At 41.3% G+C, this 23,627-nt stretch overlaps 1 protein-coding gene across 1 annotated transcript in view; it reads right to left on the reverse strand.

Moving 5' to 3' along the window:
- The window catches only part of Dpysl3 (dihydropyrimidinase like 3), a 109,799-nt gene extending 89,945 nt beyond the window's left edge, over positions 1-19,854 (reverse strand). Inside the window, exon 1 of the mRNA XM_042692193.1 lies at positions 19,450-19,854. Coding sequence (XP_042548127.1) covers positions 19,450-19,827 — 378 coding nt within the window. The 5' untranslated portion in view covers positions 19,828-19,854. The remainder of the gene's footprint in view (positions 1-19,449) is intronic.
- Positions 19,855-23,627: the final 3,773 nt, after the last annotated feature.

Here is a 23,627-nt window from a genome sequence, read left to right on the forward strand (position 1 = left end):
CACCACACACACTAATTCTGAGCACAAACCTGGGTTTGCTGCAAGTTGGGTGCTAAAGTCATTGCCCTAAAAGCAAGGCTGGATAAACTAGGGAAATGAGGCATGGTGGCAAATGGCTGCCAGGAATGAAAAAAATCTTAAGCTTGAAGCAAATATAGGAGATATTAATTTATCTACTTACGATTAAGGGGTCAAAGTCATTTTAGGGGAAAATGAGGCAGGATAAATTATGGGAAATGAGGCCTAGTGAAGACAACTCAGAAACAAGGTAGTTAAAAACACAGAAGCGCTATCTTTGCTTCCAAGAAAGATAACCGGACACCTTCTTTATCTCAAGGATAAGCATCTGTTTTATGGCAGGATGCATTCTTACCTGGAAGGAATGCCCCTAATATCCAGGAACTCAGAAAGTGTAACACCAGGAGTAATTAGAGAAAAATTAAACATATATCCTTGAATAATTTAAAGTTGGACCCCCTGCCTTCATCACTACCCCTGATGCCAAATAGCTCAGTCTCTCTCCCTTTGAGAACACCAGCACTGTTAGCCTGTCTCTGCTTTTTGCTTGCCTTTTTGTCTGCTTGTCTGCTTACTCACTTACTCACTAAAGCGCTGCCAAGTTTTCTTACCATTATGACTTGTCCAGAAATGCTTATTCTGAAATAGAAATCAAGGAACCTATGTGAAGAAACCCAACTTTTGGAGGGAACTTCACAAACCCTCATTTGCATCCGGTGACCAAAGAACTTTCAGACAAATGCCAGAGAGATGAACAAATGTTGATAATACAGGATAAGAGTTATGAAACAGAGATTGCACTTAGGGACACATGGGTGATTCTCACCAACGTTTGCAGTCCTAAGGAAGACTCCCTGAAAATACTTACCGTGCTGCTAAAATCTGGAGGAGAGGAAGGAAGAGTAGCTCTGGCACATCAACTTTAAATGAGAATAATAGCAGGGAATCAAGAAGGGCTGATAACCACGAGACAGATGCTATTAGAGACAAGAGAATGGTGATACACCTAGCTTCCTGTTCTAGCTTCACACACTCGGGAGGAGTTAGAACTTTATGTCTGTTGTCTGAGGTTCTGATGAGCTGTGAGTCCAGGGAAGAAGAATCCTTTGTCTCCAGGATCATTGGTACCAGCATCCCAGCATTGGCCTTGGAAAGGAGTTCACATTGCTGGCCACTTTTCTGGGGAATTTCACCCTGCGCCAGGCAAAGATTGCACCACACACAATTTTTCTCCTAAAGTGATTTCCTTCCTCGTCATCTGCTCCCTCACCAAGTGATTTATGTCTCATTGAGGTCCTTTTCCCTTCATAACCCATCTGGCCTTCCTGCCTCAGCCTGGAGGGAGAGTGTAATCCTGTGTTTGCAGCTTTGCAGGCGGTTTCTATGGAAATGAAGGCAATTTCATGTCTACTGAGGAGGCATGCTACTGCTGAGTGAATTAGGAGACAGGACTTGAAAGGGGAAATCTGGAATTAAATATCAACAGCCTGAGTCCTTAGAGACAATGACTACTTTTCTGGAAGTTGTTCCTAGCCACAGCAACAAACAATAACAAGCCCATGTTGTTTTTGTATTCATAATGCAAAGGAGTGTTATTGCTCAAGTTCTTTGTGGCAGCTACACTGTGTAGATTGAATCAGGCCCCATGCAAGTACTTACTGGAAATATTCAGAAATGAGAGCCAAGGAAAGTTCTAGATAGGGGTTAGACTAGGGCATACTATTTGAATAACTGAATGCTTTCATCTCCAGTGGGATCACACAAGACCTGGCTATAGCTGCTGCTAAGTTTGCTAATTGTCTTCTCAGATCATCAGAAGAAATTGAGAAATAAAATGCTGATGTAAGCCAGACACCAATGGCTCACTCCTGCAATCCTAGCTATTCAGGAGGGTGAGATCTGAGGATCGTGGTTCAAAGCCAGCATAGGCAGGAAAGTCCATGAGACTTATCTCCCATTAAGCACCAAAAAAACCTACAGTAGAGCTGTGGCACAAGTGGTAGAGTGATAATGTTGAGCAGAGAAGCTCATTGGCAAAGCCCTGAGTTCAAGCTGCAGGACCAGCACCAAAAAATAAAAATAAGATGCAAACTTAGGGAAAAGCAATGGTCATTATCCATTACTAGCTCCAAATCGTCCAAATGGCAAATCAAGACTATCCACAAATCTATCTATACATCCATTCAGCGTTCCTCACCAACATGTTTTCTTACTCTTCAGTGGCTTACTAGTATTTTTACATCCTTATTTTGCTATAGTCCATTCAATTAAATGAGGAGGTTTAATCTCTCCCCACCACAAAAAAAAAACATGTTTCGACATTGATTTATCTTCTTTGTAAGAGAAATTGTACTACTTTAATTCAGTTATAAATGCACTGCAGGGTATTAGTGGGAACAAAAGAATGTAGCTGAGAAGTAGAAATATCTTTTTCTTACAAATAAAACACTGCTAAGATCTTGTTAAATTTTCATTTAAATGTATTGATGTGGTTAAGAGTATGGGTTTGGGGGTACAGGCAGAATTCTAGCTTTGGGGCTATTTGGATTCATGCAGATTACTAAGTCTCTCTAAATCAATTTTCCTAGCCAGAGTTAGGAAAGGAGCCTTCTTTCAGAGGACTGAGATAAGACAAATCACCTTATTTTTCTTCTACAGCATTGCTGTAATGGCTCTACAGTACTTAATCATATATAAATTCACCAGAACTTCTTTATAATAGCTTGTTAAGTACATTTGTTGTTAAAATGTAAATGATGACTTCTTAAAAATGTTTCCCTGTCCTTCCTTTGGTTTTCTGTTTTAAGGACTCAATTCAACTAATTACCAAAAATACTGAGTATATATGACTGTGTTAGACATTGAGGAAAGCAGTCAGGGGTGAACTCTGCATTTCATAAAGAACTGAGCTGTGCTGGGCACCAAGTAGCTCATGTACGCCTGTAATATCAGCTATTCAGGAGGCTGAGATCTGAGGATCACTGTGTCAAGCCAGCCTAAGCAGGAGCAATGACTCAAGTAGTAGAGTACCTGCCTTGAGGGTAAAACTTAGGAAAAGCACCTACAACGCAAGCCTCCAGTATCAGAAAAAGAGAAAGAAAAAGAACTCTTAAAAAAAGAATTGAGCTAAGTGGGTAGAATGGAAAGAGAATAGGATAAGAACCAAAAATTTGAGTTGTAGCTCTAGACCTTCCCTTCAAAAAACTTCTTTTCTAGAAACCATAACTTAGACATCTCATCTAGAAAAATGGGTATCATTATAAATGCTTTTTTCCAAGGACTTTTGTGAGCATGACTAAATTAATAAGTGTAAAACACTTTAAAATATGCCAGATAGAGCATTATGCACAATAGCCAAAAAGTAGAATGAATTATTCAACACCTAAGAGCAGATAAATGGATAAACAGTGATAAGAAACAAGTACTGTCATATGTGAGAATATAGAATAGCCGTGAAGACACAACACTAAGGAAAAGAAGCCAAATGCAAAAAAAAACTATGCATCACACACAATTCATTCATACGAAATGTAAACAGGAAAAACTACAGAGGGAAAACAGATCAGTGGCTGCCAGAGAGTGCCAGGGAAGTGGGGAGAATAAGGATTGACTTTTGACAAGGCAGAGATATCTTTTGCAGATGATGGGAAAGTTCTGGAACCAGGTAGTTGCGAGGATTATATCATACTATCGTGTTATTTGTATTCTACCACAACTGACACAGAAAAGCACCTACCATATAGTAAAATCTTCATTTTTATTTTTCACGCTGAATCCCTTCTTAAGACTTTGCTTTCTCTACTTGTAAAGTGAAGGGATGGGATCAAATTGAAGTTTGATGTTTGTATAGATATCAAGTGCTTACTTTCTGCTTCCTCTGGCTTGAAGGGGTCCAGGGCCCCTCTGAGAACTCATTTTGGAAGCTGTCATTACTTTTTCCACTCAGTCTATTTGAGCACCTGAGAGATCTGTTGATGCCTGAAAAGAATCTCAAAGTAGATGCTCAGTAAATGTCTAATGGACTTAGGAATGCATAGAAGAGTAAATGAATGAAAAACTAAATGGACAGCCATAGGCTCTTACTGAATTCCTATGGTAGACCTAACCCTGGCTCAGTTTCTGAAATGCAGGCAAGTATCCCCAGGAGTTTGCACATATCTGCCAAAGAGCAAGCAACTCTTCCTCCCTTCCCCCTGTAAGCTCTTAACAATGTTTGCTAAACAAGCCACTGCTTCAGCTCACAAACCACATATTTAATGTGGACATCTTAGGCAGGAGCTTTTCATTCTTCTCCATTCCTTCCATTCATTTAATAATGTCACATCTGGTTTACAAGGCCCAGGGGATTTCTTTCCCTGTTACCTCTTTGCAGCTATGGGCTGTTTACTATCTTTCTTCCTTTCCCTCCTCTCTTTTTTTCTAGCATTACAGCAAAGACGTATGTTCAGCTTGACCTTCTCCTTCCTAATCACTCGGACTTCCTTTATTTGTTTCTCTCCCACTGTAATTTCCCGGTTATCCTCTTCAACCACCCCCTTTCTCCTGTCTTTGTTCTTCAGTTTGATGCCTTGCCTCTACTTTGTAAATCTGCATTCTCTAAATGTTTTGCATTGTTCACTTCTTGGATGTGAGATGTGTTTTTCTTTTCTTTTTTTCCCCCAATTTCCTCCTGCAGTCTCAAGTATTGAGAGAAATCAGGGTTTTTAAAAAAAATATATTTTCATTCTATTGTACGAAAGTTTATGAATACAGTGTGTCTGGATCAATGTCACCCCTTTCAACATTCTCACCCACCCCTCCATACCTACCCTTTCCCTCCCTTTTCTTAGTTTTTGGATATGTATTGAATTTTTTTGTCATTTTAACAAAGCAGTTTATGTATAAGATGCATCTTAACCTGTGTCATGCTTCAACATTTTCACCCCCCTTTGACCTATGCCTTTCCCTTAATTTTGTGGTATTTACAATGAATTTTTACTGTATTCTTCCTCCTTCCCCTCTTCATTTGTCTACCCCTCTCCTCTTGGCCACAACCCCATTTCCTGGGACTTATTTTGTTGAGCTTTGACTTAGAATTTCTAAAGAATTAGACTATTTGAGGTCTCCATAGAGTCTATTAAATTACACTTTAGTTACGTCATTTATAACCATCTGCATATCACCTTGTGTGTTTACTTACAGAATTATGGCACATTCTAGCTACCACAACTTGTATTTCTCAGGGTCTGGCTTACTTCATTTAATAGGATTTTTTTCCAAGTCTTTCCATTTCCTTACAAATGGTACAATATCATGCTCTCTGATGATATATAAACAAAATTCCATTGTGAATGTACATACCACATTACAACCATGCTCACTGTAGCATGATTTACCATACCCAAGATTTGGAATCAGCCGAGATACCCCTCAGTGGATGAATAGATCAAGAAAATGTGTAACCAGTATTCCTATGCCTTCAAATCCTTCAGATTATCTTGCTTAGTTATCATGTTTACTTCAAATTTCTGAAGCTTTTCATTGAAAAATTGCTATAGATTACTCTGTGTCTCACAGCAGTGTGAGCATATGCGTGCGTGCATGTGTGTGTGTGTGCATGTGTGTGTGCACATGCACACACCTTCAACGTCTTATAGTCAAGAAAAGTACAAACTACTCATGGCACACTACTCAATTATTGTAAATAGAGTCTTCTTGACATATAGGTGTCCACACTTTCTGTCTATGGCTATTTTTCTATCCACAGTTGAGTGGTTATAAGAAATATGTTATAGCCTGCAACATCTTAAACATTTACTAGTATGCTCTTTATAAACAATGTTTACAGAGTTTTATTTTAGATAAATGAGAGACATCTCATCTGCCAAACTCTCTGCTGACAGTATACATAGTCGGATAAACTGCTTTCATTTTAAATCCCACATACTCATTTCAAACTTTTAGCTCTCCTCCCATAACCACACTAAAATATTCCCTAAGTGTACCAATCCCTGTCTTCAAGATGCTCCCTCGGTAGTGTGGAGAGAAAAAACTCTAACACAATAAATTCTTCCCTCTGTAACATATTTATAAGGTATCATCATTCAACAATTGTATTTTTTTCCTTCTTGCACAATATCCATTTAGCACACAACCTTCCATTGCCTTAGCTGTATTTGTTGCTGCTTAAGTATCTGGATACAGGATTATTACCCAGAGGAAAAGAACCTCTCCCTAGCCCTCTGCCAACTCAACATGAGCATTGCCTCTGTTCTGTTTAGATGGAATTTAGCTTCTTGGAAATAAACCAAGTGACTCTTCCTTTGGTGAACATCATCTAGAATGGAGGTATGTGGCATTCAGCGTTATGTGGACCTACTTGGGCCCCATCTCCAGCACTATCCTTTGAATCCTAGCAGTTCATCTTGGGTTCCTTTTAACCAGGGTGACTCACCAGTGACTAATAAAATGTACCAGGAGGAATATGGTTAAAGGAGCTTATTTGTATGTATGAAAATAAACAACAAAATCTGTTGAAATTATATTAAGAAGAGGGAGTGGCCTGGAGAACTGTGATAGATGGAGGAAAGTTGACCAAGATACATTACATACATGTATGGAAAACAGCACCACAAGACTCCTTCTCTTATACTACTAATGGATGCTAATAAATAAAAAAAGATGTACCATCACATATTTGGGCACGTGTTATCATCTATGTCTCTCTCCACTTGTACCTCTTCTTGCTCTATCTGCTAGCCACATTTCTGGACCTCATAGCTTCTGATGTTTTCCTTGATCAATTTAGCTACTGTGTTCAGCTGGTGGACCTGACCAAATTCTGCTTCCTTGATCTGATTCAAATTTCTACTTGTAGACATTTATTTTGCCAGTAATGAGATTTTAACTTACTGTCTTGCACTTGAGTCACATCCCCAGCCCTTTTTGCTTTAGTTACTTTGGTTTGTTGAGGTTGCTTATTTTCTCTAGGGATGGCCTCAAACCATATTTTTCATGATTTGTCTCCTGAGTAGTTGGGATTATAGGCTTCCACTATCACACCCTGACCCTAGATGTGTTATTTCCAACAATCCTCTTAATCAACCCAGTGCAACTACTGGATCCCATTCATCTAATGCTTATCCGCCTCCATATCACAGGAAAAGAAAACATAGTATCATAAAGAAAAGAATAGACGGTTGCCTTTGACCATTCCTAGATGTATGACACTGGAACTCAAACAACCTCTCTGATCCTCAGTTTCTCATCTACATGATAGGGATATTAATAACTATGTTGCAGAGTTGTCTGTCATGATATTAGAGTCACCATTGCCTTACATACTGAACTCTTCCATAATTGCAATGTTCATTAGAACGTATCTCCTGGGTATCCTATTTGTGTCAGGGCTGTTCAGAGAAAAGCAAAATTCTAAGAGTTTACAAAAGCTGAATTAATCACTTTGGCACAGAAAAATTCTGTTCCTTAATTAGATCTTCTCTTGCAACTTACGTTTTCTTTTTCATGTTTTTGTCTCTTGTTAAAATTTTAGTTGGATGTAATGGCAAAGGTTCTTCTTTTGTGTCATTTTCTTTGTGTTCATCTACCAAGCTCCTGAGGATCTTGAATTTAATACACTATTTCCTGGATTGCACTCTTCTTTCTAATAGGAGTAACACACATACACACACACACACACACACACACACACACACACACACACACACACACACACACACGAGGACTGTTCTGAAGGTACAGGTAAGAAGTACCCTTCCAATACTCAATATTCCTGCAGTACAAAAACAAGCAGGGCAGGAATATAGCTCAGTCGTAGAGTGTACATGAGGCCATAGGTTCAATACACAGCAGAGAGGAAGCGGGAGAACCAGGAGGAGGAAGAGGAGGAGTAGGAAGAAGAGGTGGAAGAGGAGGTGGAAGAGGAGGAGGAGGAAAGACAAGGTCAGGAGAAAATGAAGGGGAAAAAGGAAGGAAGGAGGGAGGGAAGAATGTAGGAGAGAGGGAAAGGGAAGGAAGTAGGAAGGGAGGGAAGGAAGGAAAGAAAGAAGGAAGGAAGGAAGGAAGGAAGGAGGGAGGGAGGAGGGAAGGAGGGAGGGAAAGAAGGCAGGAAGGGAGAACATAGAAAATGACCATATGCAGAGATTTATAGAAATTTTACATTCACAAAGTATAATTAAATGAGTATATACAAAGATGTTTCTAGAATGAGGTTTGGAAATTCTTATTGTAACAGCAAAAGAAAAGAAAGTAGATGTAAAATCAAAAACATAAATATCCAATTGAAAGGAATTATTAAATATGTGACACAAAATGGAGTGTCATATAGACATGTAAGTTGTGCTTTAGAAAACCTTTGGTGTTTTTTTTTATTGTAAAGATGCTGTACAGAGGGGTTATGGTTACATGAATAAGGTAATGAGTACATTTCTTGTGGAGCGTTGTTAGCCCCTCCTTTGTTTTCCTTCTATTATCCCTTCTCTCACATACCTCTCCACTCCTCCCCGACCCTCCGAAGTTGTAAAGTTTATTTCCAACAGAGTGTTTGTGGGTATCATTGTTGTAATAGGTCATTATTACAGCATTTTGTTATTCCCCTTCCCCTCCACAAATTAGAGAAATGTATATGCAAGATGTTGGGTACCAATATCAAATACAGCGACAACAGGGGATATACCACAGGGGGAAGAACATACAAAAGAAACAAAAGAAAATCATATAGTACATTAAAAACAACAACAACAAAGGTTTTTAATGTTATCATAACTGAAGTTGAAGAAACTAGTTTCTGGTCTAGCATGTACTGGGAGCTAGAAGTCATCATTCCATTTAACCACAAGAAGAAAGCTGAGGATACAAAATAGTCAGTAATTCTTCATAGATCTGGCAAAAACGTGTTATATGTCAAACTGTCTACCCCCCAAATAGGGACACATAGAGATAATCATAAATCCCCAAGCACAAACTTGCAAGGAGAAACTTCCATTCAAACACATGCTAGGAAAAGAAACTGAGGAATGAGTGTGTAGCATTCTGAGATGCAAATCCCTAGTGTCTTCCAGTCATAAATAAACTGCTCCCTAAAGGCTTTTTGAGTTGTACCTGCAGGAATTCTACCAAGTGAATATTGGAGAAAATTCCTTCCTGTTTCTGACAGGCAGAAGGAAAAGAAGCTATTTAGAAATGTACCAGGCATGTGTTCATCATAACGGGGTCAGCCCGTTAGAGAAACTCCTTTGCCAGAACCCAACCTGCTAAAATTTTAAGGGGGCTTAGCCATTCTTAACTGGGGATATTCAACCACAAACAGCTCCACATCCCAGAGGGGGAAGGGAAATTACACAAGTCCAGTGCCCTCTAGCTGTGTTGTGCTAGTCCTTCCTGTAAATAAGGGAAGGAAAAAGGACTGGGGATTTCACCCCAGGGCTGAGACCAGATCTAAGGACTGTCACACAAATCAGTTACTCCCACTCCTTATGACTGCATTACTGACTCATTTGCTCCAGTTTTTTCCACACTTTGGGATATCATATCCATCGTTGAACAAGGAAAACTGCAAAGCAAATAAACAGTGTGAAGCGAATGAACAGGTAGCACAGTAACAGCCAGATATGGCAAGGAGCCTTATCTGTAGACAAGTGTACATAAAAATAGCATCTGATTGAGATGCTAAAAGAAAACAACTAAATGCCTATAATACTGACCAGAAAAAATTAATCTCTGGGCTGGGAAGGTGGCTCAGTGGTAGAGCACTTGCCTTGCATGCATGAGGCCCTGGGTTCAATTCCTCAGCACCACATAAGCAGAAAAAAAAGTGGGAAGTGGTGCTGTGGCTCAAGAGGTAGAGCGCTAGCCTTGGGCTGAAGAGCTGAGGGACAGCACCCAGGCCCAGAGTTCAGGCCCACGACCGGATCCAAAAAAAAAAAAATTAATCTCCAAATCAACTGCTGGTAGGCTTACTTGTATAATCTTAGCTACTCAAAAGGCTAAGACCTGGAAGACTGTGGGTCTAAAGTAGTCCAGGTAAAAAAATGTTTGTAAGGCTCACATGCCTAAAATAACCATCTACAGATGTGGAGCACCAGCTATGAGCAACCAAAATAAGTGTGAAGCCCTGTGCTCAAACATCAGTACTAAAATAAGTCATCATCATCATCATTGTCATCATCATCATTGTCATCATCATCTTCAAAAATGAAGGAGATATAATAGACTCAGAAAAAAAGGAAGACATTTTCATAAAGACCAACTTTTCATGAGATGATAAAAGAAGTACTCCATGGGTTTAGTGTTACAGTAATTGCTTAGTCTGCAAGAAGCCCTGGGTGTGACCTTCTTTCAGCACTGAATGAATGAATGAATGAATAAATTCCTTGAAAAAAATCATAAAGAGAATAAAACTGACATAGGTCAGAAACTCAGATTTATGTGAAGAAAGAGTTTCAGAGGATTAACAAGCACAGGTAAAATAAATGTATTTTTATTCTTAGTAACTCTAGCACAAAACTATTTTTCCAATTATAATAACAACGTATTTGATTATGTATGAACAGAACATATGTATGTATGGTTGAACATAACTGAAATGAAATGAGATGTGTAAGTACTATATTTAAAATATAGAGAAAATGGATTCATACACAAGGCTAAATTAAGAATACAGAAGGCACAAAATGCAGAAGATAAAAATAAAAACATATCTCTAGTAAATTTGTTAACTATCCATCCTACTGTATTAGTAGTTATTTTGGTGACCAGACCACTTAAAAGAGATCATCAAAACAAACCCCCTAAAAACTGTTGAATAATAGGGGATAGGGTAAGGAAGAGTAAGGGAAAGGGTCAATGTGATTATTGTGTATGTATGTGTGGAAATACCACGTTAAAACCCCATTCAACAATTAAGATACACTTAAAATGAGTGACAAGAATGTAAAGAAAGAGGGCTGAGAGAATGGGAAGGGTGAATGTGGTCTCAATATTTTTTGTACATGTGTAAAAATGGAACAATTTCATTTTCTGTTTGGTTTGGGAGACAAGGAGGGGCTGAAGAAGAGAGACAGGAGTGAGTGAGTTTGATAAAGTTACATTGTATGCATATATGGACATTTCAAAATGAAATCCTCTTGCAAAACTAACTGATGCCAATAAAGATGTGAAAAAAGAGACTGTCATTGGAAGAAAAAGGTTTTATCCAACTATAGACTGCCTACCCCCAAAATCATTTAAACATAAGGCCACATATGGATTGAATAAAAAGGACTTCAGAAAGACATACTAAGATAATACTAATCAAAGCAAGCACACAAAGCGATATTCATTTCAGATAGGGCAGACCTTAGAGCATGGAAAGTTAACTAAGATAAAGACAGCTCTCCATACCAATAAAATAAATCAATTCTCAATGTGCAATCAAAAATACACGAATCAAAATACACGAGGCCAAAGCTGACAGAATAGCAAGAAGTATATGAGTTCACTATTGTTCACTACTGTAGATACAGTCATTTAGTACCTGGCAAGCCAATTATTGATAAGGACATGCTTGAACCAAACAGCCTTACCAATTGTTGAGACATGATGGAAACCTATAGATTATCCCATCTATCAACAAGGATTTTATATTCCTCTGAAACTCATGTGGAACACTTGCCATATTGTCCACAGACCAATTTCTGACTTTGAGGGCAGTAAAAGTGTTCTGTAAGATACTACAATGGTAGATAAAATGTCATGGTATGTTTGCTTAAATCCATAGAACTCACAACACCAAAACTGAATGCTACTGTGAGCTCTGGACTTTGATAACTAGGAGTTTTAACTCTCCGGTGAGATGTGTTGCTAGGGAAGCTGATTGGTGTAATGGGACCACACTTAACTTTGCCATAACCAAAAGCTACTCCAAAAATTGCTTGTTTGGTATATTTGCTTTAATGTGATGTGTTGGTATCTTCATGCAGCTATAACATATACTATAAACTGGATCTTATAAACAGTGGAACTTCATTTCTTACAATTCCTAGAAGTCTATCACCAAAGCAGATTTAGTGTCTCAAAGGCCTACAATATGATGCCTTCTCTTGTGGACAGGATATTCTTTCCTTTTTCTATTTCTTTATTTTCCTTCCTTCTTTTTTTTCAGTTCTGTGGTTTGAACTCTTGATTGTTAAGCAGATATTCTACTCCTTGAACTACATCCTCAACACTTTTGGTTTTAGTTATCTTAGCAGGTACAGTCCTAAATATTTTGCCCAGTACCAGGCTGGACTTCCTATCTATGCCGCCTGGTAAGGGAGGTTTCTCTGGAAATTTGTAAGAAAAGACAGGTTTGGGGGGGGGTTGTAATGTTCATCTGATATATGATTGGTTCTTTTTTTTTTTAAGGCAGGGTCTCATTATGATGTTTAGACTGATCCCATAATGCTTAGCTTTGCATAGTTCATCTTTGATTTTTCCAACATTTGGTTTGTTTGTACACCTGCAAATCTGGGATTTACTCATTTGTTTTCAAATAAATGAATGAAGAGTAAATATCAGTTGTTAAAGGGACATTTGGAGACTCCTCAATACTAAGGTGCTTTTGTTTGTCACACCCATTGGCCCAACCCACAGGTATATTCATAAAGAGTGAACATAGAACACTAACCAGTCCCTCAGCTACATCCTCACCACAGGATTCTACAGCCTCAGCTTTTCTCTTAGGGACTCTTCAATAAAATGGCGTATAACATGAAAGAACAAACTGACAGTGAACCTGTGAAATACTGTATTAGGACTACTGACTGTTACATGTCTTTGGTGTAGAGAACAAAGATATCCCAAAAGAACAGGGTGATTTGGTGAGAAAGAGAGAAAGAACAGGAGGAGGAAAAGGAAGAGAAGGAAGAAGAGGAATGTGCAAGTCAGACAGAAGGGAATTAAAGTCTCCAGGCTGTATTGCAGGTTAAAGATTGGGCATGAACATTCAGACAGCTAACGTTATCCAAGGTTATTGGTGGGTTTTTTTTTCTGACTATTCTCATTGTTTTTTGAAGAACTTAAACTGTCTTTGAAGTGCCATCTGATTCGTGTCCAGAGTAAAGATATGTTTTAACATTACATTTCCCTTTTAGCTTAAAATTATACATTTATATACCTAAATAGACTCTCAATTTTCCAGAAAATGGAGAACACAAATCATCTTCTCCTCTACCAGAGTCTCCATTCCTGGTAAGCCTTACCCTCAAGTCTCCCAAGAACACTGCTCTAGGGATAGATAATGCCCAATAGAAATGAATCACAGAGAGAATCACTATGTAAGTACTTGACAGAAATGATCACTGACAGCACTCTGGCTGCCTTAAACATTACAAGAGTCATCAGCAGAACCCAGTCTCCAGGGGCCATTATTCCGAGGGAACTCTGCCAATCACAACATTACTTAGAAGGTCCATTTTTTTGTGTGTGTTCCTCAAAAGCCATCTGTCAAACTCCATCAAAGTTTAAAAGGTTTCAAACACTCCATAGTATAGAAACATACTCCTGGAGTCAATGTTAGCCTATGAATCAGATAAACAGGACCCTTTGCCGTGTGCTAACACATAGACTCCTTTGTCAGGGTAACCTTGATGAATTTATTACACTGCAGGGTATGGATGGATCTGAACAGGAAGAGCAGGGCCTTTACAACCTACAATTCTGCTTCCAGCAGTCTTCCACTGAGCAGGGTAAGAAGAACACTGTTCAGGATTATTTTGAAAACTTTTAACCTAAGATGTAAGAGACAACAAATGACCACAAGATAATAGTCACACATCTTATTTGGTTCAAATCCTCCCCCTCTATACCCATAGCCCAGGTTGGCTTCACAGAAATATCTTGCATAAAAGTGTTCCACCTAGGAGCAGGGACTACAAAAACCTGACACGGCTGATGCAACCATCAATAAACACATGTGATCATAACATTAGTACTTTGTTTTCACTGGATGACAAATGCTCTGCAGTCTCATTAACTTTTGACAGATTACATGTCCAAATTCTCCTCTTGCTAGTAAATTTCTGTTGCTAGGATAATTATGCAAATCATATAAATACATGCAAAGTATCTTGAGAAGTGCTGCCCATGCTTTTTACTTAGAATTGCTTTCTCTACACTACAGTCTCAACTATTGCCAGTAATATTTGTGAGGGCCAACTGTGGGGCACTTTGGCAATATGAAACCTATTATGATTGATATCTCAAACCTGGAAATGGGTTCTCAAAGTATAACTGACATTTGGGGTGTGTGTGTGTGTGTGTGTGTGTGTGTGTGTGTGTGTGTGTGTGTGTGTGTGTGTGTGTGTGTGTGTGTGTGTGTGTGTGTGTATGTCCTGTACCAAGGGTGTGTGTGTGTGTGTGTGTGTGTGTGTGTGTGTGTGTGTGTGTGTGTATGTCCTGTACCAAGGGTGTGTGTGTGTGTGTGTGTGTGTGTGTGTGTGTGTGTGTGTGTGTGTGTGTGTGTCCTGTACCAAGGCTTGAATTCTGAGTCTTTCAGTTTTTCTATCCATGGCTGGTGCTCTACCACTTGAGCCATGCCTCCAGTTCTGGCTTTTTGCTAGCTAATTATACATAATTAAGATAAGATTTGTCTGCTCTGTCTGGCTCTAAACCTCAATACTCAGATATCAGCTTCTTGACTATGGAGGATTATAGATGTGAGCCACCAGTACCCAGCTTTGATTTTCTTACATTTTTATTCCACCGCTCAGTTCTCAGTTTTGTGGTTTATCATCTCCATAATTTTTTAACTATACTCATTACCTTACAATGAGAGTTATAATTAGGTAAGCCAGAAACAAGGGATATTTTCATTTTATCAAGACATTAAAAGAAACAGCCGGGCGCTGGTGCCTCATGTCTCTAATCCTAGCTACTCAAAAGGCTGAGCTGTAAGGATCGAGGTTCAAAGCCAGTCTGGGCAGGAAAGTCTGTGAGACTCTTATCTCCAATTAAGCACCAAAAAAATGGAAGTGGCACTGTGGCTCAAGTGGTAGAGCACTTGCCTTGACCTGAAGAGCTCAGGGACAGTGCCCAGGCCTGAGTTCAAGACCCATGACCAAAAAAAATAAGAAAAAAAAAAGGCACTCTGGCTTCTGACTAATGACTAACTAGGAAGAAAGTATTTTTTTCAGCAACTGTTCTCATAGGCAGAGCCATTGGTCTCAAAGCTTTCCTGAGTCACAGGCTGATGGCAAGATGGCAGATGATCTTCAGAGGTGATGAAGGAACTCTTGTTCTTGCTCTTCATTATGTCAACATGTCTAGAGCTGACATGATGATTAAGCTGTATGACTCCCTATTTGCAAAGAGCATTGGCTCTGCAATTAGAAAAAAAATCAGAGTTTTATCTTCAGCTCCCCTCACTATCTATGAAATTTGGGAATAAATATTTCATCTCTGAGTTTCAGTTTTCTTTTCTGAATAATCTTTTTTTGGGGGAAATATATACAGGTATGTGTATATATATATATATATATATATATATATATCATAAATACACAATGTCAAAGTATATATCTGTGATTGGCACATAGAAAGGCTTCACAGTGATACCTACCACCAGAGTGAGCAGATGAGAGTGTTCAGGGTAGTGTAATATCTGAGGATAGATGCAAGTGTGTGTCATCAAATAAAGGTCCAAAAGTATTATGAGAGAAAATAATCATGAGCTAAGCCAGTGACAAATATAGATGAAAACAAGTTAAATCCTACAATTAAGTTACTCTTCGTTTTGACTTTGTCCTAAATGACAAAATCAGCATAGAATGGTCCATCGTAGTTTGAATGCAGGGAGATTACCATGGAGACAGTAGTAAGACCCAAATACTTATTTATTAGGTATAATCTTGTATTGTGCAAGCATATGTTGTGCTAAATCCAGAAAATTAAGGCGCTTAAAGTACTTTGTTGTGGCCATATTCCATCTGGAGTGTCATGCTTAGTTCTAGGCACTGTATTCAGAAGAATATTTGCAAAACATAATATAACTTGGAAAGGAAATCAGAGTGGTGAAATGTTTATAGGAGAGAGAGAATTGAGGAGGCTAAGAATAACCAAGGGATACTTAGAATTCAATAAATGCCCTCAAACACATAAAGAACAATAAATTTATAGAGTAATAGTTACAATTAATACACACTGAGTACCTAGGTACAAAGTAGTCTCTGCTATCCTTAATCTACAGATGAGAAACAGAGGCCCATGGAGTCTAAGTTACATATTTAAGTTACACAGGCAATAAGGACTAGGCCATCTCTCTCCCCAGTACTCCATTTCTAGATCTGGATGGGATATTAGGGCTCTCTGTTAATTATTTCTACCCTTATAGGAGGATCGTGGTAAGTTAGGTCCCCAATTTTTTCTTGTTTTTTTTTTGGGGGGGGGGGGCAGGGGGCAGACCTAGGGCTTGAACTTAGGAGCTGGGTGCTGTCCCTGAGTTATTTTACTCAAGGCTAGTGCTCTACCATTTAAGCCACAGCTCCACTTCTGGCTTTAGGGCGGTTCATTGGAGATAAGAGTCTCCTGGACTTTCCTACTGCGGCTGGTTTTGAACCAGGATCCTCAGATCTCAGCCATTCTGAGTATATAGGATTACAGGCATGAGATACTGGTGTCCAGCTTTTCTCCAATCTTTTTGTTGTTGTTGCTTTGTTTTCGTCAGTCGTAGAGCTTGAACTCTGGGCCTGGGCACTGTCCCTCAGCTCTTCAGCTCAAACCTAGTGCTCTACCACTGGAGCCACAGTACCACTTTCCAGTTTTCTGGTGGTTTATTGGAGATAAGAGTTTCATGGAGTTTTCCTGCCCAGGCTGGCTTTGAACTGCAATCCTCAGATTTCAGCCTCCTGAGTAGCTAGGATTACAGGTGTGAACCACTGGTACCCAGCCTTTAGTTGAGTGTGGGCACAGGATTTGCTTTGTCCAAAAAAAAAAGTGAGCTGACATCATACATTCATTAGGGCAGTAAGAGTTTGTAACTTGCCACGTGCTCAGGTTGTCCCACTCAGATATGTAGAGATGAGGCCTCCACCAATTTTGGATGAGGAGAGCTTCCCTGAAGACCCATGCTGGATAGATAAGTAGCAGAAGCAAGACACCATCATTGTCTCACTAAGCCACACAGGTTTGAGAGTTACTGTGGCATTACCAAACTTCTCAGACAGACATTGGGGAGGAGGGGGGAGGCAGTGGGGACGTACTTCAAATCTTTAAAGAATCTCCAAATAAGGAAAATCTTCCATTTTGAGTTCAAAGCTATGCATAATTTGTAGAAGCCATAGGTAGAAAGATTTGGTCTTATTTTCTCTGTTAAAAGAGGTTTTTCAAAAGTTGCTTCACCACAATGGCAGAGGCCAAGTGATCCACACGGGAAAGTGAGCGGCTTCACTAAGGAAGTTTAAGCAAACATTTACTGAGAATCCTCCATGTGCCAGGCATTCTAGGCACAAAGACAAATCCAAACACACAGTCCTTGTGCTTAAGGAAATAATATCAAGTGCAGAACTAGATAAAGTCTATGTTTTCCAGTCAAATGACAGATAATGACATAGGCTGGATGAGGAAGACAGCAAGCCTGAACTTACAAATAACCACATGGCACTAGAAACCCTGCAGATGCTTAGGTCGTATTATTATTTTTCAATTAGGAGCCAAAAGTATAGGGCTTGCAAGGGGAGGGAAATGGGAGAATTGCTGGGTTGAAAAGGAAGAACATTTTCCCTTTCTCTAGTTACCGTTGTTTTCTCTTGCAAACCAGGCTTATTATCTGGCTTACATCAGGGGTGTCCCAGAGAAGGGAATAGTCTGACTCACGGCAATTGTTTCTGACCTTTTCCATGGCTTCTGCCACTCCTCCCAGCCAGGAAGGGAGCCTTTCAGTACAGATCAAGTCAGACTTGAAGAGAGGCAATTACCTCTCTATATAGGGCTATTCTTCAGTTCAGAAACCAGCCACAGCTTTTCCAAAATATGAGGTGTTTCTTTTTTTTTCCTAAAGGGTGTGTCAGTAGTGCTTCGAGGATTTCCATAATCAAAAAGGGATGTGAAAAATTCTCAAATAAATGATTGACCCCAAAGAATGCTCTACCACTGTGTCATAGATAGCACCTTACAGCAACCTTAACTCCACCACCTCCTCTCCCGGGTGGAATCAGTAGTTACAAAGTTTGTTCTGTTAAACTTTTGAAAATTAAACAGAGGAGATACAGGCTGTGCTTCTATTGGCTGGCTGCATTTCAATGGAAAACTACGATCAGGATAAGCATGAACTGTAATCGTTCTGAGGCAGGCATTTCCATTTCAGGATATTATTCATGATGGTATTAGTGTGGAATAATATATGCTGATGGATTCTGCAGCCATTACCTAGATGAGGGAGACAGAGGGCATCTGATGTTTACTATGCCCCAGCTCAAAACCATCAGCTCTAACTTTGAGTCCCCCAGGCCTGCCCAGCTCTTGAATTTTCAGAACTATGACTCTGCTTTTTTTTTTCCTCCTTCTTCTTCTTCTATGAAACAAACACTTAAATCATCAGGATAAGCTGGATTTCCGTGCTATCCCTTCAGAATTACTCTACAAGACACACAGAGGGGGAAAAAAAAAAAACTGGTTTTGACACATGTAAGCACAGCAGGGCATTTGCAGCTCGTGCTAGCTTAATATGCACCCTTAATACCCTCGTCTATTTTCAAAAAATATGACTTTTTTTTTTAGTAGAGACAGCTGGATCCCTGTGATACCCGGTCTTGTGCCAAATTATGTCCACAAATATACTCTCTCTCTCTTTCTCTCTCTCTCTCTCCACACACACACACACACACACACAGATGTGAAGTGAATGCCTTGCTAGGGGACAGGAGCAAGGCAGAGAGAGATTCGGGTGTTTAGGCTAGTGGATCCACACCCAAAAAAGTTTCAGGGACAGAATGATAGGAGAAACGGCCCATGAAGAGGAACTCATTTTCCCAGCATCAGTTTACCCTCTGCCCCGGTGACCTTGGGGCAGGGGTGGCGGGGTGGGAGGGGGGCGGGGGACAGGATAGTGTGTTGTTGGTTACTTGGTGGGAGAGAAAGTCTGGAAACCGCTAAGCCCTTCCCGAGCTGACTGGGCAGACACACCCACCCAGAACGAACAGCCCAGGGGTGCGGGGCAAGGGGGCAGGGGTTCGGATGCAGCGAGGGGCAGGGGCGTCTGGGACCCTCGCAGTGCCACAGGGAGACGCTGCGGGGTCCATGGACGGCGCTTCTTTTCTTTCTTTTCTTTTTTTTTTCCTCCCTCCCTTCCCCTCCCCCCACGCTCCTCTTTGCAAAGTGAGCTCCAGAAAGTTGTCCAGGGCCTGGGCGGGCCAAGCTGAAGGGGGGGGGGGGGCGAGAAAGAGAGGGCGGAGAAGGCACCCCAGTCCCAGAGCACCTTACCTGGTCCTTGGGACCCAGGTTCTGCAACACTTCCTTGCCGGTAGCAGTCCGGATCTCCACCCCGGCGGGCGCGGGCGGCGCGGGCGCGGGCTCCCGGCTCTCCTCTCGGCCTTGGCCCCTGCGCGCCACGGTCTCCGCTTCGTCCCCGGCCCGGCTGCCCGCGCCGCGGCCCTGGCTGCTCCGCGGCGTCTTGGCGCCCCGCTGCCCCACGCTCAGGGCATCGAAATCCAGCGTCTTGCTCTCGAAGGCGCCCTCCACGCTGCAGAACATGCCGCCGTACTTCTGCCGCGGGACCTGGTCGGTGGTGCCCGGCCTGGCCAGGTACACGGGCAGGTCTTCCTCGTGGGAGCTGTCCCAGCCCCTGCGCCCCGTGGCCATGGTGCCGGCGCCGCGGAGCCCCGCGGATTTCCTTCCCCGGAGTCGCGGAGGGCAGCGCCGCCGGCCGCGTGCGCCGAGCCACAGTGACTGGGGGCGGGAGGAGGCGCCTGAGCCCTGGCGCGCCAGAGGCGGCAGTGCTGCTCCGACTCCTGCCCGGCCCCCTGCCCAGCCGCCAGCCAGCGCGCCCGGAGCGCGTCCCCGGACGCTGGGCTGCACCCCCTGGCTCCTCGCGGGACCTCTTGCCCACCAACCGGGAGGAACCCCCACCTCCCAGCCCCCCTCCCCCAGCCCCGAGTGGCCTCAAGGCTGATGCAGCGCGGGTGCTCGTGGCAACCCCAAAGCCAGAGTTTAGGGCTGGCGCGCACGCGGGTTCCCTCACTCCCAAGCCGCTCAGGTGTCTTAGAAAAGCTCGCCTTCAGGACCTTGACTTCCTGGGTGCTCGCACCCTGCGTGGCTCGCGTCCACATCCCAGCTTGAGTCACACACACACACACACACACACACACACACACAAGTCCTGTTGACCCTGGTTGGCACATAAAGCAACTTGTTCACAGCCAGAAAAACTCTCGCCGTGCACTCACAATCCTTCCCAAAAAAGCCAGATTGCCCCTTCGGATCTATGAATTGTCTCTCAATGACACCCACTTCCAGAATCTGCCCCACAAATCTGCACTTGTGAAGTGGGTCACACATGCACAGAGAGAAGGGGCTGGGGGGGGGGGAGAACCCCCTGACTTCACCAACAATCACAGAACCAATTCTTACCTCTCATACACCATCCTAGACCTTGCTTTTTACCTACATTAGCCCTCCACCACCACATTTAATTATAGGAGATCACAGACAAACTTCTCTCTAGCATCTGCCTTGCAAAATGCTCTAAAGTAAGGCCCTGTCAGTCATATAGCAAACCAAAGTCTTAGACCTCACATATTGACTGAAGCCCAGATTGATCTCCCTCAAACCTCTATGTAAGACTAGATTTACCTTAAAAATACATAACCAAAGGCTTTGCCTTCTACGTCACCCCATATACACAGAAACTTTTCTTAGGTGTGTATAGGCTCTCATAACCTTTACACACACACACACACACACACACACACACACACACGAGTCTAGATGTTGCCACATAAACACAGAATGGTGAACTGCAATGCTTTCCTGATATCTGTGCATACAATCTAACCACAGAACTGACAATGCCTGGATTTATCTGGGTCTCACCCAAAAGTGTATTCACTGATTCAGTCAACCAATAAGCATCAAGTGACTACTACCCTCTCCAGAAAATACTGAAACAGAACAGAGAGAGCCAATCCTCATCAGAAGTATAGTCTAAAGTCATTCTTCTAGGCACATTCAATCATTGCTCTCAACAAAACCAAAGTGTTAAACAGAAGATTGGCAGCTCACGCCTGTAATCCTAGCTACTCAGGAGGCTGAGATCTGAGGATCACTGTTTGAAGCTAGCCATGGATGATAAGTCAAGGAGATGCTCCTGTCCAGTTAACTGGTAAAAAGTCAGTAGGGGAGGTGTGTCTCAGGTGGTAGACAGTCAGCTTTGAGAGGAAAAAGCCAAGCAAAAGTGCAAAGCCATGGTTCAAGCACTAGCACTGGTACAAAACAAGCAAGTAAAACCCCAAACATTTTCTTTTCTGTCACTAAGCCCCACAAGAGCACATCTCTGGCCTGTTTAGTTCACCTTTGTATATGATGTGTGTAGAACACCTACAGATACAGATTGGCACTCTGTCCATCTTAATAACAGTGAGAACCCAGGAAGCTATTGCTCTTTGCTATATATATATGTATATATATATATATATATACATATATATGTATATATATATATATATATAAATGGATTCATTGTTCATAAGCATGTGGGGAGTGTCTCTGAGCACACAAGCACAGTCTTGGAAGGCATCTGCACTGGATTTGTTGAACTGAAACTCAGAACTCCAGTTTTGGGGGTGATACATTATGGAGGACTGGGACACTAAGGAATCTCAGAGTGTCAGACTCAGGACTGCCACAAAGTTATATGGAGCAGAAGTTGACCTAGACTCAGAACAAAGAAAAGTGTCTTGATACAAGTTGCCTCTGGTGGAGACAGGCACTCACTAAACTGCCTATGGTCTATCATAATTGTGTATTTCTTAAACTGACTTCCTTTTGAGGTAGTTGGGGTGTGTGTGTGTGTGTGTGTGTGTGTGTGTGTGTGTGTGTATAAATACTAGGGTTTAACTAAGGGTCTGGATGCTGTCCTTTAGCTTTTCAGTCAAGGTTGGAACTGTACTATCTGAGCCATATCTCCAACTACTGGCTCCTTGAGAATTAATTGGAAATAAGAGTCTCACAAACTTTCCTGCCCAGTCTAGCTTCAAACTGTAACTCTCAGATATTAACTCCTTAGTAGTTAGGATTACACTTATGAACTACCTGTCCCCAGCAGCTGATTAGTAGTAGACTCTGAATTTCATGTGAGGAATTCATCATATAGTTCAATTTGCTCTGTCTTTGCTAGGTAGCTTGTTTTCTTTCACTTTTTCTATTGATAATGATTTCTTCAGTCTTTCATTCATTTGCAGGCTCTATAAAGAGAAACCCTTGCTTTATACCTACACTGTGGCAGGTCCCCATGACTGTGGAATAAAATGACTGGGCAGGGCACTGGTGGCTCATGCTTGTAATTCTAGCTACTAAGGAGGCTGAGATCTGAGGACTGCAGTTTGAAATAGACCAGGCAAGAAAGTCTGTGACACTCTTATCTCCAATTAACTACCAGAAAGATAGAAATTGATCCATGGCTCAAGTGGTAGAGTGCTATCTTTGAGCAAAAAAGCTCAGAGACAGTGCCCAGGCCCTGTGTTCAAACCCAAGGACAGGCATGAACACACACACACACACACACACACACACACACACACACACACTACAGATAGTCACAGAGAAACAAAGAGCTATGATGAAAATAAGACAATGAGCTAACCTATATATATTAAGAATTTGTAAGTACCAAAATTTGTATGTTCTTGTTCTTTACTAAGGACTTCCCATGTAGTATTTTTACTACTTTCAGTAATTCTGCAGGTTGGATATTACAAATTTTGTATACATAAGGAAGTAGTTTGAATGTTTAACTTTTGACAGTCATAAGTAAAGTAAGACATGCACAGAGTGTAAGTTTTCCTTTGAGAAAAATCACACTCAGAATGTGGATACATGCTTGCAAGTGCTCAGGTGTGCTGGTGCACACACTTACTACCATGTTTTGTGGCTGTAGGTGAGCTCTGCTATCATGGCTGTATTACATCTCTACTGAATCTAATACCACACTTAATTAAGAAAGCAAGGCAGGGGCTGGGAATCAATTGTTCACACCTGTAATCCTAGCTACTCAGGAAGCTAAGAGCTTAGGCAATGGTTCAAAGCCATCCCAGGTTAGGAAGTCCTTGAGAATCTTATCTTCAATTAACCAGCAAACTGAAAATCAGAAGTGGAGCCATATATGGCTCAAGTGGCAGAGCATTAGCCTTGAGCACAAAAATCTCAGGACAGTGCCCAAGCCCTGAGTTCAAGTGCAATACTGATATACACACAAAAAGAAAGTAATGAATATATATACATATACATATGTAATATACATAACAAAAACATATATACATATATGATTGAAATGAGAATACTATTCTGAACCCAATTCTTCAACTGTTGCCTTAGAGAAATGACTTGTTTCATGTATTTGTGGCTTTTCCCTTCAAGTCTGCCTTACCCTCATAAACAGGTTTAAG

Source organism: Dipodomys spectabilis, unplaced genomic scaffold, assembly GCF_019054845.1.
Source record: "Dipodomys spectabilis isolate Male_0828 unplaced genomic scaffold, ASM1905484v1 ptg000147l, whole genome shotgun sequence".
Taxonomy (NCBI): Eukaryota; Metazoa; Chordata; class Mammalia; order Rodentia; family Heteromyidae; genus Dipodomys; species Dipodomys spectabilis.